This window comes from Condylura cristata, unplaced genomic scaffold, assembly GCF_000260355.1.
Source record: "Condylura cristata isolate star-nosed mole 26May11 unplaced genomic scaffold, ConCri1.0 scaffold00018, whole genome shotgun sequence".
Taxonomy (NCBI): domain Eukaryota; kingdom Metazoa; phylum Chordata; class Mammalia; order Eulipotyphla; family Talpidae; genus Condylura; species Condylura cristata.
This window is the reverse complement of record NW_004567119.1, coordinates 32,183,224-32,205,249: the sequence shown is the minus strand read 5'-3', so window position 1 is coordinate 32,205,249 and position 22,026 is coordinate 32,183,224. Positions and strand designations below refer to the sequence as shown.

The following is a 22,026-nucleotide window of genomic DNA, read 5'->3' as shown; positions in this document are numbered from 1 at the left end:
TTCACTCACTTAATCATATTATTATAAATAAAACAGCTTTGAGAAGTTTTATAAAAGGATATAATTATATTAATAAAATATTATGTAATATTTTATATATTTATAATAAATATAAGTGAAATCTCGAAATGTATGTTAATTCAAAATTAGGAAGTAGGTCATGACTTGGAAAAAAGTTTAAGGTTAGAAATATAGTTAATTACCCGTCAAATTACCAGTATAATTAAGCCAATAAATATGTGATCTTATTTTTCTGAGATATTAAGTGAACGGCATTTGCTGTCTTTCTTGTGAAAATAAGGTAATTAATGAAAATATTTGTTATTTTAAATGTTTAGGAGGTAATAGTGCTGTTTCAGAATAAAAAATGTATTTGGTTGATGAACTGTAGTCAGTTTTTTGTAGCTATAGTTACTCTTTCACTTACAAAGATTTTTTTTAATGTTGGTTTTTATGTTAGCCAGCTGACAGGTTTGTGTTTACCCCAGAGAGTCATGAGATAAACACACTTGGTTATTTTATTAATTATAATAGTATTACAATTCTTTGTACACTTTTGTTTAAGTAAACTTTAAAATAACTTTTGTTTTTAGGTACAGTGAAGGTGAAATTCGATTTAATTTAATGGCTATTGTGTCAGACCGAAAAATGATATATGAGCAGAAGATAGCAGAGTTACAAAGACAACTTGCAGAGGTTTGTCTCTGTTTTTAACATACAAAGTTGTAGTTTGGTTATTCTCTTAGGGAGAATATTTACCTCCTTCCCCCTCTTCTCCTTCCTTACTTTCTCCAACCCCCTTTTCTTCCTTTTTTTCCTCCCTTCTATTTTTAAAAAATGCACCTTTAATCAGTTGTCCTGAGTAATCATTAATGGACTATACTCTGGATTTGGGTTGCTTAGATTCAAATTCTAGCTTTGCTACTTAGTGAGTATATGAATTTGGCCTTACTTCTTTGTGCCTTAGTTTTTTTTATGCAAAAATGAAGATAATGGTATTTATCTTATAAAGTGGTTGTGAGGATTAAGAATATATATGCAAACCATTTAAAACAGTGACTTATAGTTTGTGCTAAAAATGTGCTAACAATTAGCTTTTTATTATATAGTTAAACAAGTTATATTTCTCACATAATATATTGGGTATGTTTAGGATTACATGTAGTCTTTACTAGGCTTTATGGTTGGTTATCTTTCTGTAGTAAATAGGATTGCAGAAGATAATGAAATAGAAACATCTTTTTTATATACTCTTTGATCACATTTACTAAGCTATATATTTAAGCTGAATAAAAGTGTATTTTATAAAGGAATTGGAGATCATAGTAGAGCAGTATAATACAGTATAGATTGTTTTTAGGTGAAAATTCAAATATATTTTTGTAGAACAATAGATATATAAAAGATACTACTTAAAGCTCTCTTAATATTATCGTTATCAGGTCAGTATTCTGTCATCAATAGTAATAGTAAAATTTGAAAATAATTGCAATATGTTTATCATTTTAAAATATTCAGGACTTAAGCCTCAATCATTAGGATGTACTTTCTTTTTCTTTCCCCCAAGGAGGAACCCATGGATACAGATCAGGGTAGTAATATGTTAAGTGCTATTCAGTCAGAAGTTGCCAAAAATCAGATGCTTATTGAAGAAGAAGTACAGAAATTAAAAAGATATAAGGTATGTTTTTTTTTTTAATTTATGCTTTCAATGTCTTAATATAGAGTGGTGTATTTTGATGTGAATACATATTGAATACTGGATTGTGTTTCCCCCATCATTTAGTAATTTTTAGAATAGTGACTTGATTCTCTGTCACCCTTCAAAAGTAAGACGAGGGTTTTTTTTTTAATATTTCATGTGAACAGTGTTTGTTTTTTAATATACGCAAGAGGGCGGGTTTATTATAAAAAAAGGGAAGTAAACGATGCTTGGGCAGAAAGCTGCCCCTGAAAGAGACAGGTTTGCTGAAAAAGTGCTCTGCATAGACACAGGCAGGCTTAGAGGGAGAGATACCTACATGGTCACAGGCCGCAGGAGAGCTACTGCCAGATTTTACCATATTTGGTGCTTTGGTTTGTTGTAGGTTTTGTTAATGCTCAACTTACTTAACCTTTGATATTAGGAGGCATTTCAGGCTGTGTCCTAGCCCTCTTTATATGAGCCTCTTCATCCCTGATAAGATTTCTTGTTTTCTAGTATGACAAGATGTTCCAGGCTCACCTTATACATTTCCTACTTCTAGACTTGGAAGTCAGTTTTTCTGGAAGACCCTAGGGATTGTTACTCAGAAACCACTGTCTGGGTGCTTGGGGTGCCAGTGCTGCTTATTGGTCCCTATTTCTAGGCCTTTTCAGAACTAAGAAATATATTCTTGTTTTATTTTTTTAAGGGAAAATACAGTGTACACTCATATTAATACTCAAATTAGGATTGAAGGGTTTTACGTTTTATGAGTTTATATCTTTTCAACTGAAAATCTTGGTGTCTGACAACATTAATATGATTACTTGCTTCATGTTATATATGTATAGTGTGTGCATGTGCACACATTGTGCACGTGTAGGTATACGTATGTGTGTATACACATATGTGCAGTGATTATGTGTGTATTTATACTCACATGTCTGTAAATTACTAGTTTTAATAAAAACTGAAAAGCTTTTCTTAATTTTTTTATTAAGCTGTATCCTACTTTAGATGTACAACCAAATTACTATGTCTTTAAATATAAGTTAAAAAAAAAATCTCACTATGGTTGTGTCACCAATTAGGTACTTATACAGTTGGATCCATATATTTTATTTTGCCTTCCATTTTTAAAATAATTTATTTCTTAAATTTTTTGTTTCACTAAATTTTTCAAGCATTTCTATAATTCAGAATGAAATCCAAAGCAGCTATTTCTAGTAATGTCTTTCTCTTGTAATCTTTTTTGATAAACATTTCTCAGAAAGAACCAAAAGTTGGAAGGAAATTTGAATTTTAGATGACTTTCGCTATGGTATTGATGTCGTTTTCCATGTATCTCACAGTAGAAAAACATCTCAGTTGAAAGCAAAGATTGCTTTTTTTTTTTCTGTTCATTACAGTGTCTGCTGTTAGTTGACAGCTAACAAGTAATTGTTAAATGAAATGAATGGACTTTGATTTAGTAGGATTTCTCTAGGTGCTGGTGATAGGTGCTGGCGCCTGGGTATTCAGGAATATATAGAGATGAATTTATGGAAACAGGATGTCTCCATAAAAACTTGAATATTTATCTTACATTTCATGTGCTATAAAGCAATAACTGCATTTTTAATACATTTTTATTTGGAGTTATTTCATAATTAACTTTAAATATTTGTCTGAATAAAGTACTCATTCAGGATCCTTACCTGTTACATTTTTTAAGAATGCTTTCACCCAAAAATGTTAAATGATTCTGGCTCTACCTGGTGGCGCAGTGGGTTAAAGCACAGCACTGAGAAGCTAAAGCCACTTCCCAAGAGTTCAATTCCCACCTGCCCGAGAGGAGACCAAATGGCGTGGCAGACCTCTCCTGACCCCATTGCTGCTCCCCTCAGCAGTGTACTTCATCCATCTTTCTGTTCTGCTCCCCACTCTGTCTCTGGTGAAGCCTCTCGCAGCCCCTGCACCTCTGGCCTGTACCCCAGTTCTGTATGCATAAATAAATAAATCTTAAAAAAAAAAAAAAGTTAAATGATTCTTATCAGCGGTATAGAATGAACATGTTGAAAATTTCATTGAATTAATTGATTGAAGGAAACTGTAAGGTCATAACTAGTTTAGAGACGTCAGAGACTTTCAAATTTATATGAACTAAAAGAATGTTGAAATGAATTTACAAAAGCCAGAAATGTTTTTTTCAGTAGAAAGGTAGTACTGAAGATTTACCCAACAGAATATTAATAGCTCGGAGGCAGTAAAAGTCTAGGATCATGCAACTGGGACCAGTTTGCACCAGACAGCACAGTTTTCCACTGATGCTCAGATTTTCCCCCTGCAGACTTTTGATCAGAAATAGTTTGAGGAATGATTATTCATGATTACAAAATGAAACTGGTCTCATTATTTGTATTAGAAGTAGTAGTAAGAATATTAACTTATTATACGGGCCTCCTTAAGCTTGTTGTCTTAATTTTCAGAAGTAATCCCCAAAGAGGTTTTTAAAAGTGTCTTTCATTTGCTAAGCTAAGAGTCAGAAGCATGTCCAAGGTTTTCTTGGCACATGTTTTATTGTATTAGTCTTTATTGTCAGTGGCAACGAAATCTATTTCTAATATTTTTCATAATGAAAATCTAGGATTTTCTACTATTTCTATTTGGTTGGATGCAAAAATTGAACTGTCATAAACTTTTAGTAGAGATATAAAGTTAGTACGGTTTGATATTTGTTTTATTTTTCAGATTGAAAATATAAGAAGGAAGCATAATTATCTCCCCTTCATTATGGAATTGTTAAAGACTTTAGCAGAACACCAGCAGTTAATACCACTAGTAGAAAAGGTAAGTATTTTATTGGTGAACACTTAAATTAGGCTTTGAATACCCCAAAACAAATTTTGGTTTGGTTTGAGTAAAGGTAAAAGTTGTTGAGACTTTTAGTTTTATGTTTTTGCTTTTATCGTATTGTGTAATTTCACTTGATTTTATGAAGTAAAAGAAAGGGTTTCCCCATTATATTAACCTTCTAGAATATTGTGCTATTATTATGTATGCATAGTATTAAAAATACTTCCTTAAGCCGAGGACTTTATTAAAATAAAGTTTTAATGTTTATAATTGAAATTACAGATTTCCTCCTTATAATATCTTAGAATTTAGAACTAGAGATTGGTTTTCTTATTGAACTGAACTGATACAAGTTAATATAGGTTAGTGAAAAATTCTGATTTCCGAGGTTTTTCTCTTTAGCAAAACATGTAATACACTTAGTAAAATAATTAAATCCAATTTAGTGTTTCTGAAAGTGATCATTCTCTTTAAAATACATGTTACTTGGTTCCTCTGCTGATATTCTGATATAAGGGAAGAAATTTTTAATGAAAATGTTCCAAAGTGATAATGCATGTGGTCCTTACCACATTTTGAGAAACATTTGGGGAAGACTGCTAGCAGGCAGATTAAATTTTGGACCATTAACTTAAAAATCAGAATGCATGATATTTCTCTTACTAATTTTAAAATTTATGAAGTAGAAATACATTTTAACCCACTGTTTTATACCATTATAAGTTCCAAATAATATGAAGTGTACTTAAGTATTTTGTGTAGACTTTATCACCTTCATCCAGAAATGTATATTTTGATTTTTAGCATCAAATGTAAAAATTATTACAGAAAACTGTAATAAAAAACATATTTTTCTATGTATGTATCTCAGCGTATTAAAGTTATAAAAATTTAAGGTGGGATACTGATTTTTAAAGTTACAGAGAAACAAGTAGAGTCTTCTGAGCCTCAGAATTGATCTATTAACAGTATACCTGTATATTATGTTCTTTGTATGAAACCGTACAATATATTGGTCTGTTAACAATATTAAAATAATAATATAAACTGTTGTACGAAGTCATGATATTTGATATCAGATTTTAGATATAGGTAAAATATGATTAGGAGCCAAATAAATTGTTATTCCAGAAATTTTAAATGTACATCTTAATTTACTATTGATCTGTAAATATAATTTTTGCGCAAGTTAGGAAAATTACTATTCTTGTTTGATTTATTGGTACTGTAACCTCAGATTTTTCTAAAGTTTAGAGAACAGCTTTTCATAATTTCTCAGTTTACATTTCTTTGAACACAAGGTGGCAGTATATGAATACTTAGTGGTTAGTAGAACACAGACTGGGCCTTGTGTTTGCATTTTTTTTATTGAGGCAACTGTTACCAACTTTCTACCTGCCTATTTCTCCAAACTGTTCTTTAATTAGTAATATTTCATAAACATTTGAGATACACTTATCTCCAATTATATGCATTATCTGTTACTCCCCTATATTCTGAAGTGAACGCGGATTTATTATTTCTATGGAAATATTGAAATGTTTTAATTATTCATCAAACAACTAATTTCAAGGCATTCTTAAAGTCTATGGATATATGCATAATTAAGACATACTATTCGTTTAAGAAACTCACATTATAGTTGGAGAAAGAAATAAACAGTTATAATACTGTGCTGAGTAAATGCTGAAGATCCTGCAGGATCACAGGCAACCTCCCAAATGACTGTGTAGCTTCTTTAAAGTTCATATTCACAAAACTTTACATCTGCAATTAGAATTAAATACTTAATTTTTCTATCAGTAAATCAACTTCCTTAGCACAAATGTATTTTCTTCATTTTATTAAAAAAGTAACTATAGTATCTTTTTTGAAATGGCACTTTCTGCTGAAACACAAAAATGTTGAGACAAAAGTTCCAGTAGTTTAAGATTAGATTTTAAAATTATAAGCACTGTATAGACTTTAATAGTGATAATTATTAATAGTAATACGAGAAAATTACGTAGAATTCAACTTTTATATGTAATTGAGTCATTATCTGTCCCAAGTTTTTAACAGCCATTAGTATAATACTGTAATGTAAAATCATATATTCAGTTGTTGTGGGGAACTCAAAACAATTAGACAGTATTGAATTCTGTCCACATTTTACTCTAGGACATTGTAATTCAGTTGTTAATAAATAATCTTCTTGAACTCACTTTTTCTAAACTTTAATGGAAGAAAGGTAGAAGAATGGTTAAGCTGACTTTAAAATTACCTGACTTGAACCAGCCACTGGTGGACAGTATTTCTTTCCTTAACCATGTACATTTTCCCCACACTATTAGATATATGTTGTGTTTTTTATTTTTTACAAAAGCAGAACAGTCTATAGACTTTGGATTTAAATCTCAGATATTACTTACTAGTTCATACTTTCAGGGAACTTATTTGCTGTATTATAATACATTTTCCTTATTTGTAAATTGGGTATTCTACCTATTTCATATTTCTAAAGGCTATAGAATGCATCTATAAAGTATATAACTGCTCAATAAATGGGGGTAATTATTTTTAACCTATTAATTTCCTCATAATTTTTTCTGAATTATGAAATGTATGTCTTTGCTCATTTAATTATGTTGTAAATTTCACTCCATAAAGCATAAATTCATTAATTCATTCTTGTTAATACTACTTAATATTTGTTAGTATATTTAGAGATGAATAAGGACAGTACATACTTTTACTTCATTCCCTAAGATGTAGTTGTATTTTATAATTGGAAACAATTAGTATGAAAAACACATTACATATCAAATCATAGATTGTTCATTAAAAAATGTTCATGTAGGTAATTAGTTTTTTATGTTACATGTAACATTTATACTTAACAGTCTAAGGCATCCATTGGCTGTGCAATAATTATATTATGTAATGCAATATAAAAAGTAATAGCTGTTCTGATTACCCTATTTTTTTAAATGAGGATTTAAAAAGTCACCTAATAGCAAAAGCATAATTTAATCATTCCTCTGAAATTCAAGTGGCTTAGAGGAAGGAACATTATATTCTAGTACTTTGAAATCTTGCTTCTCAAATAATGACAAGCAGAATTGGCAGCACAATATGCTTTTTAAAGGTCTCCACGTTATTGGTATGTATGACGAGAAGCACTGCTGTAGAATATGTGTAGTGTGACACACATGCTGTGTGACTTTGGCCAAATTTGATAATATCTATAAGTTTTGGCTGCTCCATCAGCTAGATAAATATAAAAGAAATAGAAGATATATATAAAAGATAAAGAAATAGAATTACTGTATTCAACTATCGATATATTATTGTGATGAGGATCAGATGAAATAGCGTGGAAACATTTTTTAGGTGTTATAAGTAAGGTTTATCACCAGCCTGTGTGTGTAATCCTTTGGTGGTATATGTTAAACTCATTAAAACTCTTATGTAACTTACTTACGTAAATATGCAGAAACTAATATGGTTTTTTACACTTAATTTGAATGAGAATTGTGATACATGTAAATAATTTTGAAATACTTGTAAATGGATATGATTAATGAGTAACTATTTTTAAAATTATTACAATTATATTTCAACTTAAGAAAACTATAAACCTTTTTTATTGAAGACAAAGGATATAGCTGCACAGGAGTTTGTTGTATGTCTCAGGTTACAAAAGATAAAGCTCTAAAAATCTTCTCAATAGTGCATTTTAAGCCTTTTAACCTAAGGATTGCCTTTTAGGCACATTTGGTTTTATTATTTTTCCTTTACACTTTTTATTCATGCTTGATTTTTTTGCATACATTTTATTTTAATATGATCTAGAAGAAACTTCTAAGATTTTATAGCATACTATCTTTAATTTCTAGGCAAAAGAAAAACAGAATGCAAAGAAAGCACAGGAAACCAAATGAAGAAAATACTCCGAAAATTTCTGCTTCTGCACTTATTTTCATGGAAACCATTAAGTATAAAGAACTTTGAGAAACATCCTAATTGACTGCACGTTTGGCAATAGTACCTGTCTGTCTTGTCTTTAATGCATGGATACATAAATGTTTTCCATACCTGCATCATGTGCATGTAGTGCATATTAAATAAAAGTGATGTCGAGAGTGAGTGTTTCCCCAAATTCTATTATTAAACTTCGGATCTGAGAACTCCTGTTGTTTCTCCGGATATATCACTCACTACTGTAATAAACCTAGAAAGTGCACAAATGATGTTCTCTACCTGTAATTGTTGTAATTAATCTTTCAATCTCTTAGCTCATTTAATTGCTCAAGCTTTATAAATATCAGATCTTGAGTAAATGTGCTCTTGTTTCTTCTCATCATTAATGAAAAATATCACTATTTTTGTCTTTGATATCTAAATATTTTAAGGATTGTAATGTTGAATTTTTTTGCCTATACCAATTACTTGAAAAGTACAATTTAATGCAGATCATTTGAAAAGGACAAAAGTCAGTGTTTAGTGATTTGCATTGCTGACAGTAGGAAAAGCAATAAACATCTTAATTTTACTTTAGCAAACTTTAAGTGTTTGGGGTTTTTAATTATGTATTATAGAATTATTTCAGAAAGGTATACTATACCTCAAAGCAAAATTTTGGGTTAAGTACAAATTATAAATCTTAAAGATTTTTCGTGTTTCAGTTTGCCAACACCTTTTCAAGCTCTTTAAATTATACCTTCATAAAAACTGGAGGTTTGACAATTAATGTTATTTGCTTTAAAAAAAAAAAAAAGAGTGATGGTGGTAGTGGAGGAGCCTTCTGTGACATTAATAGAACCCAGGGTGATGGTGGTAGTGGAGGAGCCTTCTGTGACATTAATAGAACCCAGATTTTCTAAGTGCTATGTACTAAAATGAAGTTTTTTTTTTTTAAATGACCTTGGAGAGTTGCTGTGTTTTTATTATGAAATAATCTTGTTGCTAATCCTTTTCTCCAAGTTAAACTTTAAAGGATATTTTATAAAAACACCTTTTTATAAAGAAAAGAAGCAATCTACCTTTTTCTTTAATAGGCACATTTCTGAGATTGACAAATGACATTTTAACATTTTGTTATGAGAGAGTTTAAACATGTGAGGTGACTTGTGTACTCATATTTTAACTTAAAAATAAGGATATTTTTATGGATTGTTCTTAAGTTTACTATTTTGGAGTATTATTAAATCACTAATATGAGAAAGCCTGGTGGGAACTGAGTAGAAAATATAACAAAATATTTTTTACCCATAATTCAGTTTTTAAAATAATGGAGAATTTGTAGTTTTTCATTTTTTTGTGGGTAAATATCTTTTACTTGGTGTATAATAGTAACTGTAGAGTAATTTCAAATACAGTTCTTTTTTAAAAGATTTATTTATTTGTGCATATAGAACGTGGGTACATACCAGAAGTGCAGGGGCAGTGAGAGGATTCACCAGAGACAAAGTGGGGAGCAGAGCAGGCTGATTGAAGAAGTACCTGCTGAGGGGAGCAGTGGGTGGGTCAGGAGAGGTCTGCTGCGCCATGTGGGTCACTCCGGAGCAGGGATGGAACTCATGTTGAAGTGGCTCAAGCTTCTTAACCCACTGCACCACCAGGGAGGGCCTCAAATACAGTTTTTAAGAGTCCGGTCTTAAGGGTTATTTTAAACTCATCTTGGTTCCATTAATTTATTTCAGCTTGATTTATTAAATTTTATAAACAGCACAAGGAATAACATAAGTGGTGGCCAAGTTATTTAAGACAGTATGAGACTGACAGTAATTGAAGTTCAATATATCAATGGAATAGAATATGAAAAGCAAATCCTCATATTTATACTCTCTTGATTTTCTACAAAGATATAAAACTAATCCAACAAAAAGGGAGTTTTCAACAAATGGAGCTAGAATTGCTAAATATCCCCTAAGAACAAAACCAACATTGAAACATAAGTAAAGCATAAAACTTTTTAGAGGAAAGCAGGTAGGTGAACATGTTTATAATTTGAGAGTAGCCAAAAGTTTCCTAGATCTCAGAAAGCAGTAACTTTAAATCCAAAATTAGGATTCATCAAAATTAAAAATGTGCCATTAAAAAGCATTAAAAAAAAAAGATTTATTTATTCATACAGAACTGGGGTACAGGCCAGAGATGTGGAGGGTGAGAGGATTCACCAGAGACAGAGCGGGGAGCAGAACAGGCAGATTGACGAAGTACACTGCTGAGGATGGGTCAGGAGAGGTCTGCCACGCCATGTGGATCACCTCCAGGGCAGGCAGGGATCGAACTCATGCAGAAGTGGCTTAAGCTTCTTAGTGCTGTACTTTAACTCGCTGCGCCACCAGGGAGGGCCCTCAAAAGCATTTTTAACAAGAGTAAGTACTATCAAATGACATCTGAAAAATAGCCTTATAAAGCTACCATGTTAACTGATATATGGGTAAAAGGATTTGTTCTTATTAATCTAAACCTAATAAGATGCCTTCTATGAATGATTTACTTTATCTGCATCTTTGATGGTTAAATACATTGCGACCTTTCATGATATTTGCAACCAGTGATCAAAGATGCATGACTTGTCTTTATGTGGGTCGGAAGAAAGGCATCTAGTGAATAGAGAAAATGGAAGCATTGAGCAGCCCTGAAACCTGTACATGTTCATTATGTGGATGGGACTATTTAAAAGAAAGTTTCCTTTACCTGTTTCACTTTTATCCTTTTCTAAAATCTCATTTAATGATTGTTTAGTAGGAGGCACCTCTGTTTTATGCCTTTTAAAATAGCTAGCCAATTCTAAGGGATACTTTTTGCTATTATAAACAAAAAGCCGGCCAACAGCTGTGGTGCTGGCCAGTTTTTACCTCATATGTTTAGTTCCCAAGATAGCTGCCCTTTTTCTAGCAGCAAGCAGTCTGCTTGGCTATGCTACTAGAATAGACAAATATTTGTTCAGAGAACGTGAACCATGGGGATTGCTCCCCTATTTAGACTTTGATGCACACTTTTGTGTGTAGTATGGTGTTACATGCAGATTAATACCTTTAGTTAATCCTTCTTGCTTAGAAGATCCAAAAATTACTTTGTCTCTAAGAGGACTTTGTTTCTTTTGTTTGATGAAAAAAGAAATAGCTTTTAAGTTTTCCCCTTAAAAAATGCTTTGAAGAAAAAAAAATGCTTTGAAGAAGTTAACCCAAAAATAGTTCTAAAAAACTCGTAGTTCTACCACCAGAAACAATGGCATTAGTATTTTAGTGATTTTTTTCCTATATATGCGTATACACATGCCTTTGATTTCTAGTCTTGCCTTTCAAATTGATTTATAAAATATCAATCATTTTTAAAGTTGGTGATAATAGAGTTTATCATTTGATGTTACTGAAGACTTTATTCAGGAAACAAACCGCTCTACCTATAGTAAGCGAAATGGGGATTAATACTGAGGATCTCAAACTATTTCATTCCTTACAAAGTAATTGGAAGGTTTAGAGGAGTGGCCTTGAGTTTGGATTTGGTATTAACATTCTAGCAAGTTGTGTCCTAAGAGTAAGGAACTTGCTATGGCTATCTGGTGACTATACACGGGCATGCAGAAAAATTCAACTTCTCAGAGCTAAGTGTGTCAGTAGAAAAACTAAAACAACATATAAATCTTACATTAGCTTTTCTGCAAGGGGAATTAGTTTTTAGCTGTCTGCTGTTATAGGAAGGCACTCCAGGAGGAAGTTGGAATGGATGCTGAATGCAAATACATCGATCATGAATTTTACTCTAGAACACTAAAACAATTTTTTATGTAAATGGAAAGAGTAATGTAAATCAAGTCAAAAACCAAAAAGTACTAGAAATACTGTAAATGATAAATCTCAATCTATCCTGTCAGTCCTTAGATTTAGGTCAGGCCAGTAGACCTATATCTGAGTCTGTGATATAATGAAGAAAGGTAGAGAAGAAAACAATGCATATAAATTTTTTTTTTTAAAGATTTATTTATTTATGCATACAGAACTGGGGTACAGGCCAGAGGCTCAGGGGCGGTGAGAGGCTTCACCAGAGACAGAGTGGGGAGCAGAACAGGCAGGTCGACGGAAGTACACTGCTGAGGGGAGCAGCGGGTGGGTCAGGAGAGGTCTGCCACACCATGTGGTCACCTCCGGGGCGGGCGGGAATTGAACTCATGCGGAAGTGGCTTTAGCTTCTCAGTGCAGTGCTTTAACCCGCTGCGCCACCAGGGAGGGCCAATGCATATAAATTTAATCCCATTACCCAGAGATAATTTCTTTTAGGGTGCTGATGTATGTGTCTCCAAAGAATGTGTACTTACATGTAATACATATTTTCTTTTTATAAAAATGGGGTCATACAGTAAAATATTGCTGCGTTTTTTCCCCACAAACTTCATATCAATAAATATGCTTACATCACATCTTTTTGGTTGATATATATATATATATATATATATATATATACACACACACACATATATAGTGTATGTGTGTGTGTAATATATATATATATATACACTACATGTTACATCCATATGTGTGTGTATATATATTATATATATATTTAGGTGAATATGAATCCTCAATATGTTTAACAAGCCAGTATTAAAGCACAGAAATACCATAGGCAAACTGTATAGATTACAAAAAGGAATTTTATTTTTTTTTTTATTTTTTTTAAGGAATTTTATTTTTAAAGTAATGTAAATGCCTAGATCAGCCCAACATGCATATTTTCTAATTTGTTCTTTTCCTTAACATGATTAAGTGGGGGGCAGGGGGTCCTCCCTGGTCACACAGGGGTTGAAGTCTCAGCGCTGTTAAGCTATATCAGCCACTTTGGCATGAGTTCAGTCCCTGGCCAGGGAGGTAACTCACATGGCACAGTGGACCTCTCATCTGCCCACTGCTCCCCTCAACTCTCTATTTCAGTCATTCTTCCTATTCTGCTCTCCAATCTGTCTCTGGTGAATCCTCTTACCTCGCCTTACCCCTTCTCCACCCACCTCTGGCCTACACCTCAGTTCTTTGTATGCAAAAATAAGTAAAAATGAATCTTAAAAAAAGCCCAAAACACCTGTGATTAACTGGCCTGACCTAAATCTAAGGACTGACTGGGTAGGGATTTATCATTTACAGTATTTCTAGTACTTTTTGGTTTTTGAAGTGATTTATATTACTGTCTCAGAACTTAGGCAATGTTTCAACCTATATCTGAGTCTGTGATACAATGAACAATCCCTGCCTTCACTGTGAGACATAATAGATATGTAACATAATTTTACAAGTGGTAGTAGGTAAAAAGAACAAGGCAAACAAGAGAGGTGAGGTTCTATAGGATGACTATGTACAGTCTTTAAGGGGGTGATGTCTAAGCAGAGATTCCTACATGCTGAGAATTTTCTCTGTACCACTGACTCAGCTGTATGAAAGTGGGTTGCATATTGATGGAACCAATAATTAACTCAAAATTAATTTGGAATAAAATTTGTGAAAGTTGATTTGGTATGTCAATATGAAATAGATTTGAGATTACATGTAGAAATGTCTAGGACCTCTGACCAGGTACATTTTAGATTATCTAGATATTTTACTTAATATACTTCTCTGGCCTACTCTTGTAATAATAATACAGTATTGAGTAAGCCATAAAATCAGTGACAAAGATCTCATGCAAGTGTATTTTTGTTGAAGTAATAATGGTTTACATTGTTATTTGCATTTGGAAGCATGGGGTCATCTTTAGGTGTTAACTACCATAGTGCATCACCCCTAAAATCCCCATAGTCCAGTGTGCCCCCTCCCTACCCTATCTCCTCTGAGGAGTGCAAATGTACTTTAAAGAACAATTTGAGGGGTCACCCTGGTGGCACAAGGGATTAAGTCTCAGCACTATTAGGCTGTCACTACCCCCTGCAACATGAGTGCCATCCCAAGCCAGGGAGCTGACCCACATGGCACAGTGGACCTCTCCTGACTTACCTGCTGCTTCCTTCAGTAGTGTATTTGAGTAGATCTGCCTGTTCTGCCCCCCACTCTGTCTCTGGTAAACCCTCTCATCACCCCCCCCCCCCCCCTGCACCTCTGGCCTATACCTCAGTTCTTTTGTGCATAAATAAATTTAAAAATCTTTAAAAAATAGCAAACAGGCCCTCCCTGGTGGCACAGTGGGTTAAAGCACAGCACTGAGAAGCTAAAGCCACTTCCACATGAGTTTGATTCCCGCCTGCCCTGGAGGTGACCACATGGCGTGGCAGACCTCTCCTGACCCGTTCGCTGCTCCCCTCAGCAGTGCACTTCGTAGATCTACCTGTTCTCCCCACTCTGTCTCTGGTGAAGCCTCTCACTGCCCCCGAGCCTCTGGCCTGTACCCCAGTTCTGTATGCACAATAAATAAATCTTTAAAAAAAAAATAGCGAACAATTTGATGCACATCATGATTAAAATCACAAGCACAAAATAATGAAATTATTGGAAAATATATAGGTGGATATTATGTGGGGACAGAGGAAGGCTTTCTAAAACTAGTAATAAAAGGATTTAGAAGAGAAATACTTGATTATATAAATGTGTCTACACAGTAAACACCAGAAAATCTTAAAAAGCAAGCAGACAAATGCAATGTTATCATATGTAATAAAATATGTATGTTAGTAACATGATGCCTAATATATAGAGAGCTACTTCAGACAAAAACGGGAAAGATAAGTCCCAGGAAAAATTGGCAAATGGTACAAGCAGACAATTGACAGCCGAAATTAACTACTGGAGACATTATAAGACATTAAGTACCAGCAGTTATCTAGAAAGTGTCTAGAAGAAAACAGTAATGGTACATTTTCCTGTTAGCTTATCAAAAAGTTCAATTGATAGCAAATACCCTTTTCACATGAGTTTAAATGGGTAGGGTCTTGGACCAGAGGTAGAAATCTTGGCTGTCCATAAAAATTTTACTTCTCAATAATATATTACAGGTTGAATCACACAGCTCTGAGAAGATGAGTCTAAGGCAACTCACTAGAGCATATTTGTAATAGCATATAATGAAACATAAAACACAACAATAGAGAATGGGTTAGTAAATTATAGTATCCTGGAATACCATGTAGTCACTGAAAATAATGAGATTAATTTCTATGTGTAAATGTAGATAGAAGTCTGATAGATTTTGCATCATTGGAGATTTTCTTATTGGTGATATATTTTGCATTAATTGTTATAGTATGAATATTTTCAAAGAAAAATCTGACTTGTCAGATACTCCCCATCGATGGTCATAGTTTTAATTTTTTTTTTATTTTTTAACAAAGATTTACTTATTTTATGCATATAAGAACTGGGGTACAGGTCAGATGTGTAAGGGGCAGGGCTTAAGAGGATTCACCAGAGGCAGAATGGGGAGCAAAACACTGCTGAGGGGAGCAGCAAGTGAGAAAAGAGAGGTCTGCTGTGTTGTGACACCTCCCTAGCTGGGGATCGAACTTGTGTTCAGTGGCTGCAGAAAGTTTCATAGTGCTGAGACTTAACCCTGGGGGTCCTTTGGCATTTTAACTCTTATGTTTCACTTCTTTTCCTCCTAGTTGTTTTTTTTCCCTTTGCGCCAACCTATGTATAGCCAACTACTCAAACTGGTCTGCAGACAGTAGCACCAGCTTCAGATGGGAACTTGGTAGGAATGCACAGGTCCTCCTCTAGACCAATAGCATACTGTCTGCTTCTAAACAAATGTCCTGTTGACCCTCTGCACATTTTAATTTAACAAGCACAACCTCACTTATTATTTTTATATCTGTGGATATAATTATTGTCTTCATTAATCAATGGGCTTTGTGCCCTAGTTTCTGCACTCAAGGATTAGATTTAGGATTTTCAGTTTCCATAACAAAGTGCAAAATAATATAACCAATGAAAAAAATTTATTAGGATTAAACTGCAAAACTATAATGTACCAAACACTGTCTTAACTAGTCTTGCATGTTGATGCTAATCCTCACAAGGTATGAAGTAGATCGTGCTATCGCCATCTTTCAGACGAGGACACTGATGAATTAGAGTACACAGTTTGCTCAAGTTCACAGATTTAAAGTAGCGGAACTAGTATTTATACTCCAGTGATCTGGCTTCTAAATGAGCTTTTTTTCGTTTTCTTTTCAATTTAGTTCTTTTTTAAAAAAATCACTGATTTTAACTGAGGAAACTCTGGCTTACATTATCGTTGGCATTTGGAAGTACAGGGCCCTCACCCCGCGGGTACTGCCACTGTAGTGCGCACAACCACCAAATCACCCACAGTCCATCATTCGTACTTTTTCTTCTTTCCCTCTTCCCTCCCTCTGTCCCTATCCCACTGCCTTCTCCTCTTTTCCTCCCTTTCTTCCTCCAGCCACCCCACCTTCCCTACTCTTTGAGCTGAAAGTCTCATTATGGATAGATAATGTAGTGTAAACACTCGCATGAGGAAACTATCTCTGGATTTATTAGAAGCTCTGCACGAGACATTAATGACCTTTGCCAAGTTATTAAGGAATGCACAAAGTGATTGGTGACATGGCTCTGCAAGCCGGTGGCTCTCTGTGGGTGGTTATTATGACTTTGATTAGAAGCTAACAAGCTAGGTGGGTTGACTTCCCATGGTGGGTCTCCTAGTGAGGTCGCCAAGGTCCAAACCTGCCCTTTCAGCTTTTGATTTGAGCAATTGAAAGTAAACTTACTGAACGTGATAAGGACATAGGATAGTTGAGGCAACTTAATAAAACTTGCTGGAGACTAATGTATGCCTGAAAGACAATTTATTGATTAACTTTACTATTATAACTGCCAAGCAGAACAGATATACTTACAGGCCTGTCAATGCATTCTCTCCTGGTAGGTAAATTACCAAGGAAACCAAAATGATACCAAAGGCTGGTTGACTGTAGAACTGGTACAAAGGGTCCTCCCTGGTGGTGCAGTGGGTTAAAGTGCATCACTGCAAGCTGACTGCAGCCGCTTCAGTGCGAGTTTGATCCCCAGCCAGGAGGTTACCCACGTGGTGCAGCAGACCTTGTCTCGCCTGCTGCTCCCCTTCAGTCTGCCTGATCTGCTTCCCACTCTGTCTCTAGTGAATCCTCTCACTCACCCCCTGCTCCTCTGGCCTGTACCCCAGTTCTGTATGCATAAATAAATAAATCCTATTTACCCTTTTGGAATGCCCTGCTCATTGACAACCAGGAATGCATTTGTCTTAGCGCATACTTGTGTTGCTAACACTGTGATGCATTTACTCTTGCAGATTTTAGTTTGATAATCAAAAATAATAGGTGGCCAACTTAAGTCCCTCATTGTGTCTTCCAGGAGTAACTGGGTTTCTCTAGCCTCTATGCCTTCCTAAGAACTGTACATTCTGTCAATTTTCTTGAAGTATTAAACAGTTCACAGCTACAACACTGAGCTTTATGCATCGGTTTACTTCATTCTCAAGCTGTAACCTTGCTATGCAGTACTTTGGAGAGCAGACTATTAGACTCAGACTGGGGGACCTGGAACTCTTTTCCTGCTATGTGGGTACCCATTGTGTAACCTTCAAGTTTTATTGTGTTAGAAACACCCACTTCTGGCCCTCTCTGACTCTCTCTAATGGTTGAGTTTAAACATAAGAAATCTTCCATCGTTCCTTCTTTCTTTCCTTTTTTTTTTTAAACACTTGTGATGCATAGAGAAAAGTTGGTCATATTTCCCAAGCTTTAATCCTTATATTTTTGGATCTGTTCTTCCCTATCCCCTTTGATTTATAAATATATAAATCTCATTTATATTATTGTTAGAAGCAGTCCTTTTGCTTATTTTAATATCTAAGACAGTGTAAAGAGTGGAAGCCAAGAAGTAGCATCATAGTATAAACTACTTTGTGACAGAGTATCTGTAATTTGACATCTAGTCATTTGTATACACAGTCTTTCCAAGCATTTGCACAAAAAGAAAACCAAACCCTTTGTGGATAATTCTTTACATAAATGTGGATGGTTCTGGATACCTGTGATAGAATTACCCTTTAAAAACCTTTGATTTATATATTTTAGCATTAGCGAATGTTCTCCTGGAACTCTATGATAAAAACCATAGAAAGAAGAGGCAAGGTGGATAATCAGGTCGAGGATCTGCTAGTTCTTTAATTGACTCACTCAAAAGGTGTTTATTGAACATCTGTATTGTCAGGCTCCAAGCTGCTTTGGGGATTCATGGATGAAAGGGTACGGTCTTGATCTGTAGACTTTGGCTGGTTTTAGCTTTGTGGGATTATGATATTCACTGGTGACAACTTCCTTAAAGAGCTGGGACAACATGATGAAAAAAGGTATTACCCGCACATTAGATAAAAAAGTCTAAAGTAAGACAAGTTTGTCTCCCACCCCACAGTAATCTATTATGCAGATTCAACAAATGTTTGAGAACCAACTTTCACGTACAAGTACAATTTCTAGTCACAGTGTGAACATTCCTGTTGATAGTTTTCTTTTTTTCAGATTCAGTAACCGCTTATTTTGGGAGGAGGCAACAGGGAGAAAGGACAACGAAAATATCAGCTGGCTTTCAATTTAGATTCAAAATTGATATTCAGTTCCAACTTCTATTTATTTATTTTTATATAATAGTTTATTTTTACATCATTTTGTACATTTCTTTTTTCATCTCAATTGTAATCCCCACGGGTTTCCCATCACCAACTCAACCATGTGCCATCACCATAGTCCAGTGCACTTCCCTCCCCCCACCATTTTTGATCCCATTCCCCACTCCACCTCCACAAAATGTCTCTGGTATATGGCTGTTCATTATTCTTACTGTTTTCTCACCTGGTCCATTATACTCCTGCTATGAGCAAAACCATCTGGTTCAATTCCAACTTTTAACTTGCTATATTGGGGTCTTAGTGGGGTGCTTCCTAGGAATTTGGGGACTAGGGCTTTGAGACTACATTCTGAAAGTTCAAGTCTAATATCAACATAAAGGAGATTATTAATGTAGAAATCCCTAGAATGAGGCAGACTGCTCCCAAATCATTTGAAGCTAAGACTATAATCCAAAGGTCAAGAACATAATCCTAAAGCTATGCAGTAACATACAGAATAGCTGACACTCTGTTGTGTGAAAAACACTAAACATGAAGTGAGTCTTTATTTCCATAGATCTGTGTGCTGTCTCCCACATTTCTTGACATATGAGCCCCTTTTTGTCCAAATGTCCATTTTCCAACATCACAGAGAGATAAAACAACACATATTTCACTATTTCCTCACGTTTATTTGGTGGGGTGGGGGTGTATTGGGGGTGGGGATGCCACATGGAGATTAATAACAAGTGATACTTGGCTATGTTAGCAGCTATTCTGCCAAACAGAACACATGCCCTGTCTAAAGGGAGCAGCTATTTGTCAACTGTCGCCTATTACTGCCAGAAAAATATTGTCCTGTATTGCCAGATGTTCCTGTTTTTCTGAAAGAAGCCAAAAATTCAAGTTTCTTGAAGTTTCCCAATTTGTAAATATTGCCTTCAGTTGCTTTAAATCACAAGTCAAACAAACCAATCTGTGGACTGAATTTGATGCAATTTCCACTTTGAAGCTCTGCTATCTATTTCTATTTTATTAACTTACCTAAAGCAACAAAGTTCAGAAAATGAATGGTCAAATATAGAAATACAGGGCCTCCCTGGTGATACAAGGGTGTGTGTCTGAGCATTATGAAGTTATCGGCAGCCACTGCAGAAACAGTTTGATTCCTGGCCAGGGAGCTGACCCACATGGCGTGGCAGACCTCTCCTGTCCCGCCCACTGCTCTCCTCAGCAGTGTACTTCGCAGATCTGCCTGTTCTGCTCCCCACTCTCTGGTGAATCCTCTCACCCCTCGCACTTGGAGTCTATACCCCAGCTCTTATATGTATAAATAAATAAATCTTTAAAAATACATAGAAGTACAGGCATAATAAAATGACAATATCTGTTGAAATATGTCCAGAGGAAGAATCTTTGCACAAAATGCTTGGGGATTTCTGATCTCAACAGTCAGAAATTTCCAGTGCCAAACTCACCTTGCATCTCTTGGATAAACATAGCTTGATCCTAAAATGATACATAATTTTAATTGTTACAAAATTTTGTTTGCTAATATTTTGTTTGGGATTGTTTTTTGCTGGGAGTTTGTAGTATTGTCCTTCATATTATCTTTGCTTGGTTATGCCATCATGTGAGTCTGATCATTCTGTCTGAAGACTTCATGGGTCAGTTTTTGATTTTTGTAGTTTCCGTTCTTGCTCATATTGTCTTTCTATGTGTGCATGTGTGTGTGCACATGTACACCCATGTTCCTTGTTATCTTATTACTCTTGAAATTATTTGTAGGAATTTTTGATTGTTGGGATGGAAGTTTCTTCCAGAGCAGGTTTACATTGCTTAAGTCTGGTAACTGAAGGCTCAGGGACGTTGGGCTAACCCAGGCTACGCAAGTGATGAAGTCTGGACTGCCAGACTGTGCAAGGGCTGATTTCTCTCGACCTGAGTGTGCAATCCTGTGGGGTCCCCAGGTCTTTTGTGGGGAGGGTCTCCAACTGGATACTTACTTTTTGAGAACTTTGGTAGATGTTTGTGGGGCAAATATTGTCTCTTTCATGCTCCTTTTTCATTCTGCTTGTTCTTTTCTCTTCTGAAACTGGAATTCCTCCCCTGTTCATTTCTACATGTAAATGCTTTCAAGGTTTACTTGTAGTCCTTAATTATTTCAAAAAATATATACAAAGATAGCTTATCTCTGTATTAGTGCCACTTTGTCTACATGTTGCTTTTCTCTCACCTCCTTCAAGTCTTTGTCAGTAGCACGTGGCTTTACTACCTTACTTCATACGGCAAACTTCTCACCTCTCAGTACTTTTAATTTCCTTCATCAACTCTTGTTATCTTTTTCTTTTTTTCATAATATTGAACACATTCTAGCATATCAGATAAGTTACTTATTACGGTTAGTGTTATTTGTCTTGCCTTGCTAAATGTAAGCTTGAATGAAGACAGGGTTCTTTTTTGTTCATGGATGTATCCAAGCACCGGGAACAGTGAATGACACAAAGTAGGACTCAGTAAATGTTGCGTGAAAGAAAATTAGAAAACGAAATGAAGAATTCTGAAACTGATTGATATGGCATGAAGGGAAGGATAAAGGAAGCATCTTACTCAATAGAGAAGTAGGTTAGTCAACAAATAGTGGTTGGTTACCTATTTCAGGGGGCAGGGGGAAGAGAACTTTCTGCTTATACAACATGGAATTTTTTTTTTTATATAATAGTTTATTTTTACATCATTTTGTATGTTTTTTTCCCAATTATAATCCCTGTGGGTTTCCCATCACCGAGTCACCCACAACATGGATTTTTTTTTTTTTACGTAAAAGTTAGCTTCAGAGGCATTACAATCCCAAACTTCAAGCTGTACTACAAAGCCATAATAATCAAAACTGCATGGTACTGGAATAAGAATAGACATACAGACCAGTG

At 34.7% G+C, this 22,026-nt stretch overlaps 1 protein-coding gene across 4 annotated transcripts in view; it reads left to right on the top strand.

The window, feature by feature from the left end:
* Positions 1–8,647, top strand: part of UCHL5 (ubiquitin carboxyl-terminal hydrolase L5) — a 36,382-nt gene extending 27,735 nt beyond the window's left edge. For 2 of the 4 annotated variants that reach the window (XM_012726901.1, XM_004685462.2), the window contains exons 8-11: positions 594–696; positions 1,571–1,681; positions 4,415–4,513; positions 8,398–8,647. In XM_012726901.1, coding sequence (XP_012582355.1) covers positions 594–696; positions 1,571–1,681; positions 4,415–4,513; positions 8,398–8,442 — 358 coding nt within the window. In that variant the 3' untranslated portion in view covers positions 8,443–8,647. Of the gene's footprint in view, positions 1–593; positions 697–1,567; positions 1,682–4,414; positions 4,514–8,397 lie in introns of all 4 variants that reach the window. The other 2 variants (XM_012726900.1, XM_004685461.2) reach the window with 1 other exon arrangement.
* Positions 8,648–22,026: the final 13,379 nt, after the last annotated feature.